The following is an 18,773-nucleotide window of genomic DNA, read 5'->3' as shown; positions in this document are numbered from 1 at the left end:
TCCCTCTTCTCCTCCCTGCATTTGCTGCCCTCACATTGTGCCAGCTCTGGTACTCCCCAAACCCTACTGGGAGCTGATTTAATTCACTACTGCAGAAAGACGAATTCAGTGTCCTTTTTTTATAACCTAGATACATTATCTCACGCAGGGGTGCGACAGGCTCCAGAGCCTGTGGGGCAGCACCAGTGGGAACACGGGAAGCGATAGCAGGAGCGAGACCTCCCATTCTCAGTGGCAGTAAGCTCTTACGTTCACTCATCGATACATCTGTACCAGGTATGGTTTGGGAGAGACGTGGATAAAAAACAGCTTCTATCAAACAAAAGACTGCTGACTTTTAATGGACATATAGAATAGCATAGTTATCTGTGACACTAAGTGAAGCATACAAACTTCAAAGTACTTGATTTTTCTCCAGTGACTGCTGAGAGCTGCTACTTATTCCAATCATTCCAGAACCGGCTGGATATTTTCCCTCTTTTTCCATTCTATAATGACAGAAAGGATCCAACCTGATTTTACTACTAAACATCATCTGATATTTCTACAACCATGACATTGCGACTGAATAATCAAGCAGATGCTGCGAACGGAAGGAGTTAAGCCAGAGACATTTTACGATGTTGATGCTTCAGTCAGAACTCCCATGGAAAAAATAAACGTTAGTCTTGCCAGAGTGAATTGAGCATTTTAGAGATCAGTTCTTCACGTCTGGTCTATCTACCCAGCAAAAGTTATCAGGCAGCAATAGAGTAACAAAAAAACCCAAAACCAACCACAGAGTGAAACCTTGGTGCCCTCCAAATTTGTCAAATGTGTGCCATCTAATTCAGCGGGGCAAGTCCATCTCCCACAGTGCTGTATATAATAATATATATTTTGCACACACAGGTGGCAACACTTGAAAAGCACTGCGAGCATAGCAAGTTACTTACAGTTTGAGTCCATTGCAGGAGAGGGAAAAGAAGTCGTAAACCAAGCACACACCAAAGACAGTGACTCCGGTTTCTTTCACCAGCATTGCACACGTCCCAAGGAATAAACTAAGCAGCAAATAGAATGGGGAGGCGGTGGGAGGGAAATGTTCCCCAACATAAAGCTGATCCACACTCCTGAAAAACAGATTTGACATAAATATTTTAACTTCTCTGTTATTTTCATGTTTACTACATTCACACAAATATCAAGGCACTTTTCCCCTAATTTCTTAAGATCCTGGTAATAAGTGACATGAACAATCTACACTGTTCGCTGATAAATGAAGAGGTTTAGACATAGGAAGGGAAAACACAAATATTGAGAGGTGTACCAAGAATTTGAGCAGAGGAGGAAAGACAAGTGGACTTAAAACAGTCAGAGAACGGCAGACTAAGTACAAAGACAGAAAGGGCAGAAAAACACCTGCTTTCCATCACCTAGACCACATATGCTTATTTTTTCCTCATGTGACAAAATGCACCATGCAAGAAAAAAATTCCTCCATCCCACCCACACTCCCCCAGGTCAAAGATGTGGCCTAATCTACATGAATAGACTGAGCAGGGATGAGAGGGAATAAGGTAAGAAAGAACCAAAGGCAAACAAGCCGATTCCTGCGGGGTCACTATCCAGTTTACACCTTTGAAACCTTCCGACGGAAACAGCATTGCAGATTTCTAGCAAACATCCCAGGAGGGACGTAAGCAGTTTTGCCACATGGCCGTGATGACACAGTGCTATTCCTAAACGAAAAAAATCCGCAAAAGGGGAGAAACCCCATCTGAGTAAAGCTACTTCTTATCTATACTTGTTCAGTTACAGTTTTAGGACACAGACCAGCAAATGGTGCCAAATTTTCATCTGAAAAGGATGACTAATGGTCTAGGCACAATCCTTAACTCTCCCAGACTGGGTATTTCAGAGTCCCACAGTCACAGCATGTATTTCAAAGGCAGCATGTGTCTGTCTATTCTTCACGCTACATACAGACAGTTTTCCTTCAGTTGAAAACATTTCTTTATAATTTTTAGTTCTACAAGCCCTCCTCTAGTGTATGGTCAGCTGTAACGTCAATGAAAGAGGTGACCTTAAATGCTGACTTCTCTTTTTATATTTATTTATTCTCATAAGAATCACTTATTTGGCACTGCAGCTGAAAGCAGGGGCCAGGGCTCTTCCACGCAGCAGTGCTGGGGGAAGTACCTCTGCCAACAACAACGAAACCTGAAAGGTTTCCCCTTTTTCTCCTCCTCAGACTAGAGCATCTCATGATATTATCACAACCGATAGCAAGGATCCATACCTATTATAGGAGAGAAAAGCCAACAGAAAGAGTAGACAGGCTAGGACATCCGCTCTGCCCACTATACCTGTTACCTAAAAGGAAGAGAGACACACAGGTGTAAAAGCACATATATAAAAAGGCACGCGCGTTCAGCGACTGTTTCAACAATCCCTGCTAACTGCTGCTATTTTAAGCTTTTTATCTTTCAGTGTTATCCTCCCTCAATATAGTGAAATGTGACTCGGTTAGTGTAGGATACGCTCAGTTTTGTCTGCTGCGTTTCTCACTCGGCAAAACAAATGAGTAAGCCAACAGATAAGTGACTTTACTTTCTTATTAAAATATTAATAAAGTGGCATAGAGAAGTGCCAATTTTAGGGACTTGTTTTAATTTTGTATAGTAAGGCTCGAATGAGAAATGCATCCAACTCCCGCAACTGAGATTTGTTAAAGAAAAAGGCAAATGAAAGAGTAACTCTTTGGAGAAGACATTATATAGGAATGAGTTAATAATTAATATTTGAATACATTTTATCACCAAAAAGTGATAGAGCGGTATATAATTTACTCTCTTTCGGAATAACTGGAGTTTAAGAGGTTTTTCTACATATTAATTAACCAAGTCTTTTTATAAAAGAATGCTGAAGAAGAATGTATAAACACTCTTTTTACAAACTATTCCAATATTCCATTTCATAAAGATCTAAAAATTGCCCATAAAGCAAATAAAAGGCCCTTTGAAATTTTGCCTCTTTTGAGATTACATAATTAAGCTATATTCAGCACTCTGGCATTTATTTTAACCTTCTTAAGTTCTGACCAAGACAAAAATAAATTCAAAGAGTGCCTCTTCTAAAACCTCCCTTGCAATATAAAGCTGCATTATCAAAAGGACCCTAGCTGATTAGTTCACACGAGACAGCCCAGGGAGTAACTGTAAAGCTCGTGGCTTTTTGTTATTAAGGTAATCTCTCCTCAAAAGTTCTCAGCCGCGACAGCCGATTCCCTCGCTCATTTACAAAGGCTGGTAACGAGAGCGTGTGATGTCAATGGTATCTCAGCTAACGAGTGCATTTCTTTTTTTTAAGTACGGATGGCTAGATATTGCATTTCCTTCTCAAAGACAGCGAGGCTCATTTTATCTACAGAAGTACCTCCCCATGCTAACCGACTGTGGGTTTAGTGTGAATACGTCTTTAAATGTTTCCTTATAATGAACAGGAAAATGTCCAATATGAGCCGTTGCTCTGTAAACTTACCATGACGTTTATTAAGCTAACAAGTTTTTTCTGAAGATGATACTCCTAGCTTTTAATTGAAATCAATATAAATTAATCCATGGGTCACATCACCTCTATCTGAGCAATCTCCTCCACAATACACACTCCCTTCACTTTTTCTCCCTTAAATTGATGACTATAGGAGACGACTGAAGGCATGCAACAATGTCCCAGCAGGAGAGCGCGGCCTCACCAAGGTCCTTCATTTCAGAAGACTCAACATTTTCATCAGCTGAATGACTGTCCATTTATTCCCAGCATCGCTGATTAGGACCGTCAATTAGAATTTAGTGCCGGAGCAGAAAGATGGTGAGTATGAATACACTTTCTTCTTAATGACTCCTGCAAATTATTTTAAATATAGTATATTCTCACCTTTGCTCCTCCACAGCAAAAATCACGAGTACCATATTCTGCATGACTCAGAGGTTTCTTTAAAAAAAATAAAATATTTAAAGTACGCATTTATTTTTAGCTTCTGTGTCACCGGGTTTTTTTGTGTCACATACTTACAGCCTCAGTGTGAATGGGATGCACAGCAAAGAACAGCGCCGTGACAAAAGCAAGTCGACAGTCCTTGAACACAGCTTTGTCACAAGTGTACATCAGCACAAGAGTCACTAGACAGTGTAAAATTACATTCACTGCATGGAAATAGAAGGGGTTCATACCAGCCAGCAATATGTTTAACCTGCAAGGAGACAAAACGGAACCGTTACTAGACTGGAGAGGTCTTGTAATAACAGGACATCTTTCAAATACTCTAAGTTACGCTTTTTGCCTGATTTGCAGTCTTCTAATGTAAGTGCTATTAAACTAATGAGTGAAAATCACTCTGAACTTCTGGTTTATCTGATTAAGGAGAAACCACTTCCCCGATTTTCAATTAATTAATTTAATTTTAAAATATGCGGTTGAATTTGGCAACCTTCTTGACACAGAGATGGAAGAAGCTTGTGCCCTCCCAGTACAGCTTGCTGCAGTGAGACGACGTCTCTGCTTCCTGAGCAGCAAATAACACCGCCCAACATCAGAAGCGCGGCGCTTGCGCCGTTTTCCCATTGGCACGTTCTGCCATCGTCTCGGCCACGTGGCAGATTTACAATACGGGTAGTTATTTTCTGCTACGGAGTAGATGCTTTAGCTTGGGACCAGGCAAGACAAGGACTCAGTAAGGCGCTGGAGCATCTGCTTAGCGTTACAGGCACATTTATTCCCGTTTAACTTTCACAATACTTTCACATACTGAAGGTTAAGTATTTATTTAAATGCTTTACTGACATCAGGACTACGCTAAGAAGCTGGCTTAATAGTTAGTGTCATTTTTATAAGGACATTGATGTTAAAGATAAGTTAGTTAACATCAGCCTAGACTCAATGAGACAATTAGGGTTCATTATTTGTGTCGATCATAAAAAACAAATATAACAAGCTGTTATTACATTTGTCTTACAGCGTGTATTAACACATTTTTCTGGTCACTGTTTTATACAGCCAGCTTGCTTAACAGCTGCTGACAGGCTTTGCCTTACATGCAGTTGAAGATAACTCGATTCTCTTTAGAATTAACTGCATCTGTACGTTTGGATAAATATACACACACACACCCCCCTCCCATGGTGGCTCTATCTAGGGAAGACTCCATATATGAACAAGAAATTTGGAAGTACTAATGTTAAAGGACATTTAAAAAAACCAAATAGACAAGACACCCAGTGAAAAAAAGACTCAATCTAAATATTTTGCATGTAGATGTAAACGTGCCAAAGGGACAATAATCCTTCCTGTTGTTACCAACAGACTCCAGGTCTCCCATGACATACGTGATGCAACAGCAAAGGCACTGAGCTGTTGCTACTCTGCAAGTACCTTAGGGGTTTTTTTGTAAGACAGAGGAGGCGTGGTGTGTCCGTGAGGGCCACCCAACATACGCTTTTTATAAATACTCTCTACATTCCTTACTCATAAGCAACAGAGTGCTATCCGTCCTGGGCTGCATCTGCCAGGCCAATCTAACTTTACCAGACCAGGAGACTCACTTGTGCATTCCTGCTCCGCTCCCACTGGAGTGTTTGTGGAGGCAATAGCTGAAACCCAGAGAGTTTGGGAAAAGTGAGATCTTAGCATGACTTGACCTTTGCCTTTGAACTATAGGCTGATGTAGCTACATTTTGACAAGACATCAGTCTGCGTGATTCAAGAATACATGAAGAGTTGAGGCTTTTTCTTTTTTTTTTTTCCCCATTTCTCCTGCAAGCCACTTCAGGGCAGCAGCATACATCACTTTCCCTCATTTCTACCAGCACGGAATGACAAACCACAGCAAACGCCAGTAACGGACACCCAGCCAGGGTTTCAGCTGTAAATACGGTGCGGCAGTGGGAACCCCCAGGCCTAAATCTTGTTTTCAGCACGCTGCAGGGAACAAGGGGCAGCACAGGGCCACCCTGCCCCGAAGGAGCCAAAGGTCACGCTCAGAGGCACCTGCAGATGTGTGCAATGGCAGGGACCACCTGCAGGGTCTGTTCTTTATACAAATTCATCATTTCTGGCTGTAAATCAGCCAGATGGAACGCAGTCCTCATCATCGACCCACCCCAAATGCCAAAGTGTGCTCTGGCAACCTGATTTCTGGAGAAAGCAGATGCGGGCAGGTGAGGACAGCGAGGACAAGAAGTGCTCAGGCTATCAGGTGATTCAAACCCATGCACCAAAGCGTGAGAGATTCTCATTTAATTTTTTTGGCCAAGTTGTGAGGACCAAGCACTAACAATGCGACATCTGACAGCACCCTTGAAAAATCTCTCATTAGTCCCCATGGATCATGTCCAATCCTGCAAACAGGTCTACTGGCAAGAGAGGCAGAACCTTGTATGGACAGCTCTTCCTGCCCCATCAGGTCACCTACCCTAAAGGCAGGGTGTGCTCTTCATGGCCATTCTTGGGGTGAACATGAAGCCAACAAGGCTTGTAAACTGAGAATTACCTGATGTAAGTTATTGAAAACAGCTATGTGAAAGCATCAGCCTCACAGCTTGGCTATTCCCCTGTGTAGTCTTTACAACAAAATTTAAAAAAAAAAAAAAGGCAGAACAAAACACAAACATAACAGCACCGCAGTATTCAGATGAGCCTTCCATTAAACAGCAAAATCTGACTGCAAGTACGCCTTGGTGTATGTTTTAAATACCATCTTTGGTGGTCCACAAACATTAAACACAAATGTGTGCAGGTGCTATATTCACACCAGTGGTTTTTGCTGCTAAAGCTCTTTGTCATAAGAAATTAGGCCACATGGCAACGAAGGAAACATTCTTTTGTCCTGAAACAATCCTAGCAGAATGATTTTGAAACGTTAGCAGTGGTTGAGTTTATTGAACATCAAATGGGTGAGCAAATCTGGGGCTCCAAACAGCTCTAATCCAAGTCACAAGAACTTTGCAAAGCTCCCCAGCACGCTCATTCACCCATGGGGGAAAAAGGCAGCTTACTATGGAAAGATAAATTTCCTCCACTGCGGAGCAACTTCTGGGCAAGGGAGTGGGAGGGGATGGGTAAATCAACAAAAATTACTTCTCACTTCTCAAACTTTAATACCCTTGCAAAGATTCAGTCTTGTCTTTGTTTACTGGCAGCAGCATTATCACAAAGTCGTGTAGTAATTATACACGGTATACAGCTCAGCAAACAAAGAAAGTAAAAGAGAGAGAGGAATCTCAAAATTAAGAAGTGGTGTTTCTCCAACACGATGTTTGTGAACAGAAGCTCTGAGGCAGTAACTGTACTCTGTCATGGGAGGGGAGGTTTGTCCTTATGTTTCCATATCTAAACTGGCTCACAAATTGGGAAAGTCCTTCATTTTTTAAGTTGCAAGCCCAAAAGACACCAATACTACCATCATTTCTAATTTGCAGCATTGTGTGGGCTGAAGACCTTAGCCACTTCTGCATGAAGATTGTAACATCTGTCTGAACTACAGCACAACTTGTAAGATACGTCTTACGGCCTTGGTAGAGCACACAGCTAGGTGAGCAGATGCTTTGGGCCAGCCAGGCTTTCTGAACTGGCTACTTGTCAAACCAGAAAGGTGTTTGCGAATAGTATTCTAAAGATTCGGGGCTGAATAAAGCAAGTGACCGCACTCCTAGGAATGGAGACGCTTGAAAGAGGAGACACCACCGTCTCAGACAAGGAGGTCTTTCCTCAGGGGAGCCACCCACGAAACGCTCAGAGAATTTCTGCAATGCTTCAACACCTCTGCTGGGAGAGTCCCTGGAGGCAAAGAGTATGCTAAGCCTCCTGAGAAGTGGTGAATGGCAGTTCAAATTGCAAAGGCCCTCAAAAGGCCCGGGGGAAGATCATGCAGACGGAGGAGCAGTCTCTCAATACTAGGTGACATTGACCAGTATCTTCTAACAGAGCATCACCCAAGCTACCACCAAAATAAGAACTCATTACAGGAATCTCAGCATCGATCACGTTCCCCATCAGGGCAGAGAAGGCTGCACTGTAACATGTATTCAAGCAAAGCCTCTTGTCCCAGCACTGGTCTTTGTGTCCAAGGGTTGCAGCACATGTGGTTTAGCACATCACACCCAAGGCAGAGCACTGCCAAAACTGCATGCCAAAGCAGGAGGTATACCAAAATAAGAGATATATGCCCTAACACAGAAATCCCTTGATTTTGTTAAGGCTAATGGATGTTTCTGAGGAACGGCGCTGTAGTTTGCCTTGCCACCCAAAGCAGCTTTCCCATTCCTCTACTGTCCACTCTAAGAAAAGGAATTACATAGCTCCACCCTCGGAAAGAGACTTTCACAGGTATCAGCTGTTGAAGGTCCACTGAGTAGAGCTTGTAAAAGAGTTCTCCAGTAGAAAGCAAATCACTCTTGCTCTTAAAAGAATAAGCAACATCTATCAAGACCCCCAGTTAACTACTTGCCCTCCCTTCCCACAGCACAGCCATCTCGAATGGCATTTGTAGAGCAGGGACTGTGCACCATGTCACCCTCAAGCCACAGGCACTTAGTCTTCCTGTAGATAAGTCATCAGGCAGGGACACGTCTCCTTGGGTAAGCAATTCCCCATACAGAGGGCCTGGAAATCAAGTGGGATTCGGTGACTTCATCCTCGCAGACCCAGAACCAGAGGGATTATGCCGCAAGAGTACGGGCTCACAGACAAATCCCATACATATCCAGTTATGGTATATAATCACCAGCACCCCCGGGCTCTAACATAGTGCTTTTTATCCACTTGTATACATGAAGACTCATTCAACCTTTTTTAAGACCTCTTATGATTTAATAATATTGTAAACCATAATTGGAGAGTTTCGCTTTTTATAGACTTTGTTATTATCCCTGGGCAGCTCCTGTTTAGTTTAATCTGGTTTATTATTTTCAAAAGACTAACAAAAAACACAACATGTTATGAAATAGAAATGCACAGGATAATAATGGTAATTTGTTATAGCAAGTAACACTTAATGGAAAGTCTCAGAGCATCCCGCACCTCATAAAACCCCCACAGTTTTTATAGAGGAAGGCTCACTTGCAGATTTATATAAATTAATCTAACATACGAGGATGGATTAAGTTTCCTGTAATCTTTCCTTCCTTTTGGAATTCTGTGATATAAATGACAAACTTTATGCAAACTAATGCCTGATTTCAGCGCACGGTGGAATCTCCTTATAAACTCCACAGATGCATCTACTGTGTGCCAGGACAATGAGCGTTTGCACTCCAAAAATGGCGCAGCTGCATCAGAGGCAATAATGGTTAAAGCTCGCTGTGGAAACAGCTCAAAGATTAATGAAAAACCTGTAGTAGTAAAAAAGAAAATAAGCCCCGTTTGCAGCAGTGATCGTGCAATGGCCAGCACAAGCACGGCAGAGTTTCTACCACAGTGCAACAGCACTTTGTGCTGATTTGTGCTGATAATCTTTTCATAGTACAGTGCAATGCCTCAGAATTAAATGGACAATAAGGCTTAAATGGTTTGTTACTCGATCTGCTATAACGGGGATGGGTGAGAAGATAGAGGCCGTATCAATTCCCAAGCTATAGCAATTCCCTTAGAGCACAACAGTCATCGCTTACAAGAGCGCTAGTTAAGTGTTGGCATTCAAAGCTGGTTATTGCTTTCCAGCGCGGTTAGGAAAAGAAAACAAGGAATCACAATTAGACTGGGAAGCAGCAGCACCTTGGAAGCGGCAAATACGCCTGGGCAGAAATTTCTAGTGAAACCCTAGAAAGTGTGGTTTGATGATCATTCCTGCGTTAAGAATACCAAAGGCATCATTCACGTGGCTTTAAATTTGTCTCTGTAAACGGCCTTGGAAAATGAAAAAAAGCCAGATGATGGCAATTTACAAACTGACAAACCAGGTGTCATTCTACCCAGATTTTGAACAAAAGAGAATTTGTCTTCAAAATTATTCTTAAGTATTGTCTCAGCAAGAGCAATGCACTGAAGGAAACAAACATCTCACAAAACTCTTTAGCGGCCATCAAGCAATCCTCCTCCAATCTCAGAGTAAGAGACGAAACATGTTCAAGAATCTAGCTCGGACAGTCATTCATCAATAGGAGAAAGCAACAGAAATCCAGTCTAAACTTATTAGGCCTAATGAAGATGATATCTCAAACTGGGTACAAGAGTTTTCCACCAAATTTGAAATAACTTTGGTAATCTTTCAGCTCGAGCTGCACATCATGAAGGAAGTGCCATTTAAATTTATACAGAAGTGAATAAAAAACCCCGAGTATAGTGAGTGCAAAGAGAACAGCCCTTTCCCACCCCCACCCCCCTTTCTTTCTGTCTTTAAATCTCAGAGACAACAAATGAGAAAGTCCAGGAAAGCAGTCAGAAAGAGTGAATAAATGCAGAGAAATGCCTTTAGCTAACCAGCAGCAACCAGAGCACTTTATTTTCAGGGACTCTAAAGAGTATTGACAGGGAGGCTCCTGTGGGGAAGAAGGCTGGTCCAAAGCTGAGCCTTTTAGGTAAAAGAAGACAAAAGAAAATTAAGGGTGACGTTGGTGCGAGAGGAATAGGATGCCGGATGAGAGAAAATCCTCAGGAACTGGTAGGTGTTAAATAGAGACAAAACACCACTGAAGCAAGCAGCAAACATAGGCGTGACTGGATTCACATCAGCCAAGTCTTTCAGGAGAATCTGCCCAGACCTTTTAGTGAACGCATCCCTCAAAATAAATGGCTTTTAATTCAAGAGACAGACAAATTTTATTGAATATTAAGGACAGCAAAAATGTTGCTACTAGGCAGAAGTCCGACATGTTTTGTATGCACCTCTCCTCCCGGGCAGATCCTCACCTCAGGGCTTGGCTGCAAGCAGCGCGGCAGCATGGACCCCCAGCCAGGTCTGTGCCCTCCCTCCCCGGGCAGGGAGCTTCCCCCGGCCCTCCCCAGGAGTCCTGTCCTCCTTCCAGGGAGCGCAAGCAGCCCTCCCGGTCTCCCTAGAGAAACACAGCCCAAATCTACAACCAAAACCATCAGACACCTGCTGTGAACATGACACTGCTTCATGACTTCTGTGCACCTGTAACTGGGGAAAAAAAACCAAACCAAACCAAAACACCAAACTTTGAGGCACACGCACCCTCTGCCAGGCCTGAAACGACAGCCAGGCACTCTGCTCTGGGTCAGAAGAAAAGCTTACAGGCCTAGAAACGTGTCCGTATATCCCAACTATACCACAACCAGTCTAAGAAAAGCAACTGCCTCTCTTCGCAAACTCCACCTTGCCCGGTGTGGCTCCACCAGTACTACATCAATTTCATGGCAGATATCACAGTATCAGTATGGAGAGTGATTGCTATAGCTAGGGTAGAAATATTAGACTAAGCTGTACAGGAGAAATACTGACACAATCTTAAACATTGTGATATTGCCCTAATATAGATGTATGGAGTGAAGAAAATACTTGTGCACTGTGTATTTAACCTGACACATTATAGCTCCACTATATTACCCTGTGATGTCAAACTGTAATATAGCATTAAATCAGGAACAAATAAAATCTAAGGTCTTTTTTTTTTCTTCCCTGGGTTGTTTTGGTTTTCTTAAGCTCCCTGTCCTTGAAACTGATGCCACTGATACAGCTGAAAAAACAGAAAGATCAGCTGTAAGCAACTAGATAGAGCAGAAGGTTGGCAGTGAATTACTGAATTAATCCTCTCTTTGGCTGTATATTTACATCTAACCCAAGCTCACAGTCACTTAAGGCTTTAATCTGAAGCCACTGGTAGTCTTACACTAGGCTCACGGTACCCACACAGAATACCGGACCTTTGCTGAAAGGTCCCATTTACTACTTAGACATGTATGTACCCGCGCAGCCTCGGCAGGAGAGCCAGCGGGCCATCCATTCTGCAGTCAGCAGCAGAGAACAGCCAGGACTTTTAAATTTATCTTTTTCCCCCCATTTTTTCCAGCCAGAGTACTAGTAGGATGGGTCTGTGCACAAATTGTGTGTTTATGTCTCTTCTGGTGGGAGAGTTGAGTTCCCCTTGACAGCCTGTCCCACTTAGTGCCTCTCCTCCTGGACCACCAGAGCCGCCCAGCAGCAGCAGCCTCTGGCGTGGGCTCTCTTACACCCTTCCACAGAGCCAAGCGCTTTCTCAGTCAACACTGACTTCCACCTCCTTCAAGGAAGGCCAGGTATCTCCTGTGCTTCTCTGCCCAGTGTCATCCTCTTGAGTCATGGCTACCTGAGGCACCTCCCTCACCAGCATCTGCCTTGGCAGTGACCTCCATCCCGCTACCAAAAAAGCTGAGCGGGCAGGGCCTTCACTTCTCCAGGGCCTTTGCCCCACCACCTGCAAAACCAGGAGGCTGACCTCCGATGAAGAGTCTTTAAACCTTGGCATCGGGGTTTTTCCAAAGGCTTCATTCTCACAGTCTCCTACCACTGCACACCTTCAGGCTGTGTGTTGCTCACTACATCAAACCTCCATCATCTGTTTGTTTCTGGGCTGAAAAATCTATCTAAATGGGGATTTGACAGACGAGAAGAAAAAAAGGGAGGGAGACAGCACTGAGGATTGCACCTTCTGCTTCAACAGTTGAGAAATATTTTTGCAAAACCACTGGAACCAAGGAATAACTTAAGTGCTACTGAGGGAATAAATGATTCACCAAACTTCTGTTAGTGGAGACAAGGTGTAAGACAGAAAGCACCCAGCTCAAATATAAAATCCTGAGTGAATTACAGAACTGGCAGTTCTTTTTTTTTTTTTTCCCCCCACACCCTTCATCTTAACATTTTATATGGAAGGCACCAAGAAATAGTATATCCTGAGTCCTAAAAGCCACCTTCTTTAGAAAGAAGTATACAGAATCACTTCTTGGAGAAGAAAATAGCTGCAGGTAAACATCTCTGAGTGACAGCACTGGACAAGAGAGCCTGAAGTAAGTTTTTCCTAAGGACTAAGCTAAACTATTGCCTACCATCTCAGCTCCTGTGCAGATGAGTTGTGCTAGACCTGTCACCTAACAGTTACCCACGTACAATAGGAATGTTTCTGAACCGACTAGTTTTAACACTCCTTTACTTTAATAAAGTCAGGAGAAAAGGTGAGAGAAGTTCAAAGGCACAAAGCAAACATTATTTAATTCAACAGCCCACATGCAGGCTTTTTCCCCCCCTTCTGATATTAACCTACGCAAAACAATGCAGCAGTTCTGTGAATATTGTAAATTTTGCTTAATGATTCCAGTAACACAGGCCACTCTTATTTTTCTCTGATCATTCATACTGACAGATCCGGTGTGAATAATGTCAAATGTTTGAGCTCTTTTCACTGTTTGGCTCCAGAGCATTAGTCTACTGGAATGAGGACTGTCATTTAAGATTTCCAACACATGAGGGACACTGAACTACTGTTAGAAAAGTTCAGCAATGTCTGCTTAAGATTTTTCTGACAGATGGGCGATCAATTTTTTTAATTGAGATCATGTCAAGAATACGTAGCATGTAGGGTATGTTTAGCCTAATGAAGAGTCCATAGGGCATCATGAGTCCTTCCTCTTACCTTCACAGCCATGAAGGACAGAAAAGAGATTGAGACAAAGTTTCTGCAGACTGATGGATCTGTAGGTATAAATTTCAGCCCACCCTTCACATCTGTTCTGTACATGCAGTTTGGAGATCTCCCAGATTTTTAATCTTAGTACAGCAAGACTCAAAACAAGTCTTCCTAGATGAAAGTTTCACGCAACGTAAGCACAGCCACCAGGCAGGCATACAGAGTCATGCTATTATTGAAATGCCTTGGATTTAACCAAACCAGTACAACAAAAAAAGAAATAAAATAAAACAAGCAAATAAAAAACAAAGAGACCAGAACAGTTTGCTCCCCACCTCCCTTCCCTAGCAAGATCCTGCAAACCACATGTTGCTTTCTCCAATATCCTAAGAGGATGTACTAAATTCTAACAAAATATTATCAAGCAACATTCATTTTCATTCTGTTACAAGTCCAGTTCTGTGAAGCATTTTACAACCAGCAGAGTAAATCCTTTTTCCTTCTGCAGGAGGGCAGAGCGTGACCAGCAAGCTCCTGCTGGGCAAGGCAGAGGCGGATGGCTCGGGCAGGCAGAGCACGGCTCAACCACAGGCTCGGTGTCGCTCCGCAAGAGCTCCCTGCAACCTCTTTGGAAGCGCTGGGTTTGGAGGATCCGTTCCATCCAGACCTTAACATCTTCCTCTGACACCCGACTGGTAGAAATGAAACGGGAAGAATGTGGAAACTGGAGAGCTGGAAGGGTATTTGGGTGCAGTGGAAATAATCTTCCTCTGCAGCCAGGGAAGTGAAACGATTCCTTCCCTACTCCAAATGCAATGCCAAGTGGTGAACAAATGACTCTGCCTTTGACCCTATATCTTAACTGGATAGTTATTATAAGCACTTGAAGATGAAATCTTGCTCACAAAATTAGCCTTACTAATTTCCAAAAAGGACTAGATGGGGACAGCACAACATCCTTTTTTTTTTTTTTTTTACGCTGACACAAGCAAAGGCAAAACCAGTTCAGAGCCAAGACACATAAACAGGAACTAAAGCATTTATTTTCCATTCCATTATTAAAGTTTAAGATTCTTTTGCCAATTAGCATAACGTAACCTCAATCCTGCAACCCAATCTAGGCGGCCAAGTCGGGCACCCTTACAGCATGCAACACGGTCAGTGGCGATACCTGCAGGTTCACTCACCTCTCAAATTACCCCCGCATGTATTGCTGGAGGAATGGATTAATCAGACGACTCCCCAAACTGCAACAGTTTGGCTGGACACGCGATGGAGAAGGCACTCTGTGTGCACAAAGCCGGCTCTGCCCGTGGCTGCCTACATCCCCTTTGCTCTCTACAGAAACCTGCCAAGAGCCCCTTCGAGGAGAGGGTACAAAACCTGTCCTAACCAATCCCGTTTACAAGTGTCTGTGCTGTTCGGTTTTGCTTTATCGGGAATACTCCACCCCACCTCATGTCACCCAGCCCTGCTTCCCCAGACAGCCAACACCGATGGGGCTCGGCTCCAAGCCCACCCTTAGAACCAAAGAGTGGCGGGTGCTCCGTGGGAGTGCCGAAGGGATGCTGCATTCCTCGAAACTGCTCTTGCCTCACAGAAAGGCGCAATTTTCACATAGCTTATGAAATGTTATTTATAAATCAGGTATTTTAATGAATAGTTACTCAATTAGCAGAGTCACAAGGTTCCAGTAACAACACCTCTAACAACACCTCCTCCCAGTACACTGTCTATATAGTGTGTTCCTTATGCCTGCCGTAGGTTTGTAGTGGGCAGCTACAAACAGGACCCAAGTGCTGAACATCACCCAGCTACACTACATATCTTCAGCACAGTTCCCTGCAAACACCGTATCATTTTTAAACACTAAAACGTGGCAAACATTCACCATCATTTACGTGTCATCAGAATAAAAAGAGAACAAGCTGATGGAAGGGATAGCAAACTGTACGAATTGTAACTAAGCTGATCTGCTACAAATTATTCTCCTCGGAAAAAGAGACGGGTCTGGGTTTTCCTTCTAGGATTAGCGATGGTAACTGTCACGTTACTTCGCCGCTACCCAACTTCTCTTTATTCCTGTAAAACCGAAACTCCTCCTCAGCAACTCTGCCCGGGACACTGGGAACATCCGAGGCAGACGAGGCTGGCGGGGAACTCTGTGACCTACAGGAGAGGTTTGCAGCCGCCGGGCTGGCTGCAAGAGACGCTGCGATACCCTTGAGTAGACCCCTTCGCTAAGCGTTAAAAAAATGAAAAGGTAGGGATGACTATGGGTCTGCTTCAAAACAGCACCGGGGAAGTTTCTGGCATGATCATTCAACTGCAGGCAAAAGTACTGGAGATAAAGCAGAGGGGATGAGTAAGAGCAGGAACTCACGGGGGATTCAATCTGAACACCCTTCTCAGTCGAAAGAGCTTTCCGAAAACCTCGAGTTTCCCTTTTATCCGCCGGCAGCCCGGGGAAGAGGTGCCACCTGTTCCCAAACCGCGAGGGAAGCGGGGCACTTGCCGGGAGAGCGGCAGGTTCCCCCGGAGCGGCTCCGCATCGTTCCTCTTCTCCACTTAACTTCCACCGGGCCGGGCCGGGCCGGGCCGCGGGGCCACCCCGGCGGCAGCGGGCGGCCGAACCCCCTCCCCGCCCGCCCCCGGGGCACACCCCGTCCCACACAGCTCCGGGCAGAAATGCTGAATCACGAAGCCGAGGACGCAGGACCGGAGGCGACAGTTTCGGGGAGCTCGCCCTGACCCTCACCCGGGGCTGGCCGCCTCCTCTCCGCCCGCCGCCCGGCTCTCCCGGGCACGGGTCCGGGAGAGGGACCGGGCGGCGGAGGGAGAGCCGCGCCGCCCGCCCCGCTGCGGCGCCGGGCACTTACTTGAAGGTGAGGACGCAGAGGGGCCGGTAGGACTTGTGGCTGGTGTTCTCGGCCATCCGCTTGCCCCAGAAGTCGTTGGCGAAGGCGGCGGACACGGGGGCGGCCGCCCGCACGTCGGGGTTGTTCACGATGGCCCAGACGTCGTCGTGCACGAACTCGCCCCGCAGAGAGTTCCCGTAGCAGAGGGCGCACAGCCCCGCCAGCACCGCCGCCGCCGCCGCCGCCCCGCCGCGCCGCCCGCCCGCCGCCGACGGCGGGGACGGGTAGGGGGGCGGCGCGGCTCGGTCCCGGCTGCGGGAGCCCAGCGCCGAGCCCGTCACCATGGCGCGGGTGCGGGCCCGGGGCGCCGCGCTGGCTGCCCCGGCTCCGCCGCCGCCGCGGCGCGGGGAGGCAGCGGCGCCCGCATGGTGCGGGGCGGGCAGCGGGACCGCCGCCGGCCACTCGCGCTCTGCCGAGGCGCAGCCAGCCCGGCTGCAAATAAACAGCGGCCGCCTCCCCGCGCCATCCCTCCTCCTCCTCTTCCTCCTCCTTCCCCCCCCCCCCCCCCGCACGCATGCTCCTTGCCGCGCTGTCACCCCCGCCGCCACCTCAGCCCGCCGGCGGGGTGGGTTCTGCCCGGGGTAGCCCCCGCACACCGGAGAGGGACACCCTCCCGGCGCGGCGCGGTAGCACCCACGCGAGGCCGTGCTGCCCGTGGGCGGGGTGTGCTGCGGGGCTGGAAGCGGAGTCCTGGTGCGGCGGGTCGCCCCTGTCACTGGCGGGAGACAGGTGCAAGGCACCCCCGCCTGGTGCCAGGGCCTCCTCCGTCCCCCCGCGGGCATCCCCCCTCCACGGCCGGTCACGCCAGGACCAGCCTCCCTGTGGGCCATGCTCACCTGGGCAGTGGGAACGTCCCAGCTGGCTCCACAGCATCCACAGCATCGATACTGCTCCGCTGCATCCACGCTGCTCCGCAGCATCAGTGCTGGTCCGCACCATCCATGCTGCAGCATCCTCTGTGCCAAACAGTCCCCACCGTGTCCTGCAGGCAGGGAAAGCGTTTTGGTGCCATGAACTTGTTTCCTCTACTCTGCCCCATCACCTGTCCCTCTTCCAAAATCACCTGAGAGTTGCCTTCTCCAAAGCATTATTCTGATGACTGCAGTGTGTCCGTCCCCTCCCATACGCAACCTTTGTTGTGTTAGCGACAACTCGCAATAACTTCTGTTTAAGGAAAGGCCGTGTTCAGATCACCTGCTCAGCCACGTATAAAAGGTGGCCATGGCTTTTTCAGAAAACAGAAAAAGACTCTACTAATGCTTTGTACCATTTAAATAAAACCTCCTGCTTATAACCACACAAAGAAATAACACTGCTTAGCAAAGAAGCTTAGATTCCATTAGGTGAACGAACATTCTGGACATTCTTTGCTCCTGAAAAAGGATACATCGAGCATGGTTCACCACCAGCCTGTGCAGTTCCAAGCTGCCATGTGTGTGCAAGCGTGCCTGCCTGCGTGCGTGCCTGTGTGTGGGAAAAAGAGGGGAGCGGAAGCCATGAAGAGTTCATACAAACTGTCCGGGGTGAGCCCTCTCCAGGAATGCTTTTTTCCCCCAGCATATTTGGCACTTTGAGTGATCTGGTATTTTCCAAGTGCAACAGAACAGCGTTTTCAGATGCACTTTTGTCATAGCTAAAAATAACAGTTAACTCCAACTAGGACAGCGTGTTTATATCCAGGACAGAAGGAAACTCCACCAGAAGCAGGGTCATCACTCAAACTTTCCCTTTAAGTGGCTGATGACATTTTGCCAGTTGGATTGCCGGAGCTTTCCCCAGCATGGGAGACTGTTTGTTGTTGTGTGTTGGTATTCATTTCCACCAAAGTTTTGAAGTTTGGGCATGTAAAGCTAGACTGCAGCGTCTGTGCACAGGCACAGAAACAGCCTGGTACCCAGAGACACTGAGGTACCAAAGCTCACAAGTGTCCAGCAGCCCTGGAAACAAAGTCACTACTGAAGACATGCCTAAAAGGTGGAATTGGGACTTTTTGTTGACATAAATTAAAATATTGACAGTAACTGGGAGGGAGGATGATGGCAAGGATGGACTATAGTGTTGATGAAAGCAAAAACAATGTGTATGATTTAAAGGTTGAAATTGCCTTACAGTAGACTCCAGGTAATATTTGAAATCCTAAATTACCAAACAAAATCTGCCATCCCCTGTAGTTCTGAAATGGGCACCTCAGGGTCTAACTATTCTTTGGGGCAGATGTACCACACGTGGGTGAGCCAGGCAGCCTAAAGGGGGTCAG

The 18,773-nt window shown here is 46.0% G+C and overlaps 1 protein-coding gene across 1 annotated transcript in view; it reads right to left on the bottom strand.

Annotated features, from left to right (window-relative positions):
• TMTC1 (transmembrane O-mannosyltransferase targeting cadherins 1) overlaps nucleotides 1-16,972 on the bottom strand; it is a 149,021-nt gene extending 132,049 nt beyond the window's left edge. Inside the window, exons 1-4 of the mRNA XM_054840856.1 lie at nucleotides 16,478-16,972; nucleotides 4,057-4,234; nucleotides 2,282-2,355; nucleotides 936-1,112 (exon numbers count right to left, since the gene is read on the bottom strand). Coding sequence (XP_054696831.1) covers nucleotides 936-1,112; nucleotides 2,282-2,355; nucleotides 4,057-4,234; nucleotides 16,478-16,800 — 752 coding nt within the window. The 5' untranslated portion in view covers nucleotides 16,801-16,972. The remainder of the gene's footprint in view (nucleotides 1-935; nucleotides 1,113-2,281; nucleotides 2,356-4,056; nucleotides 4,235-16,477) is intronic.
• Nucleotides 16,973-18,773: the final 1,801 nt, after the last annotated feature.

The sequence above is a fragment of the Grus americana genome, chromosome 1, assembly GCF_028858705.1.
Source record: "Grus americana isolate bGruAme1 chromosome 1, bGruAme1.mat, whole genome shotgun sequence".
NCBI lineage: Eukaryota > Metazoa > Chordata > Aves > Gruiformes > Gruidae > Grus > Grus americana.
The sequence above is the reverse complement of the archived record's forward strand: the minus strand, read 5'-3'. Positions and strand labels throughout refer to the sequence as shown.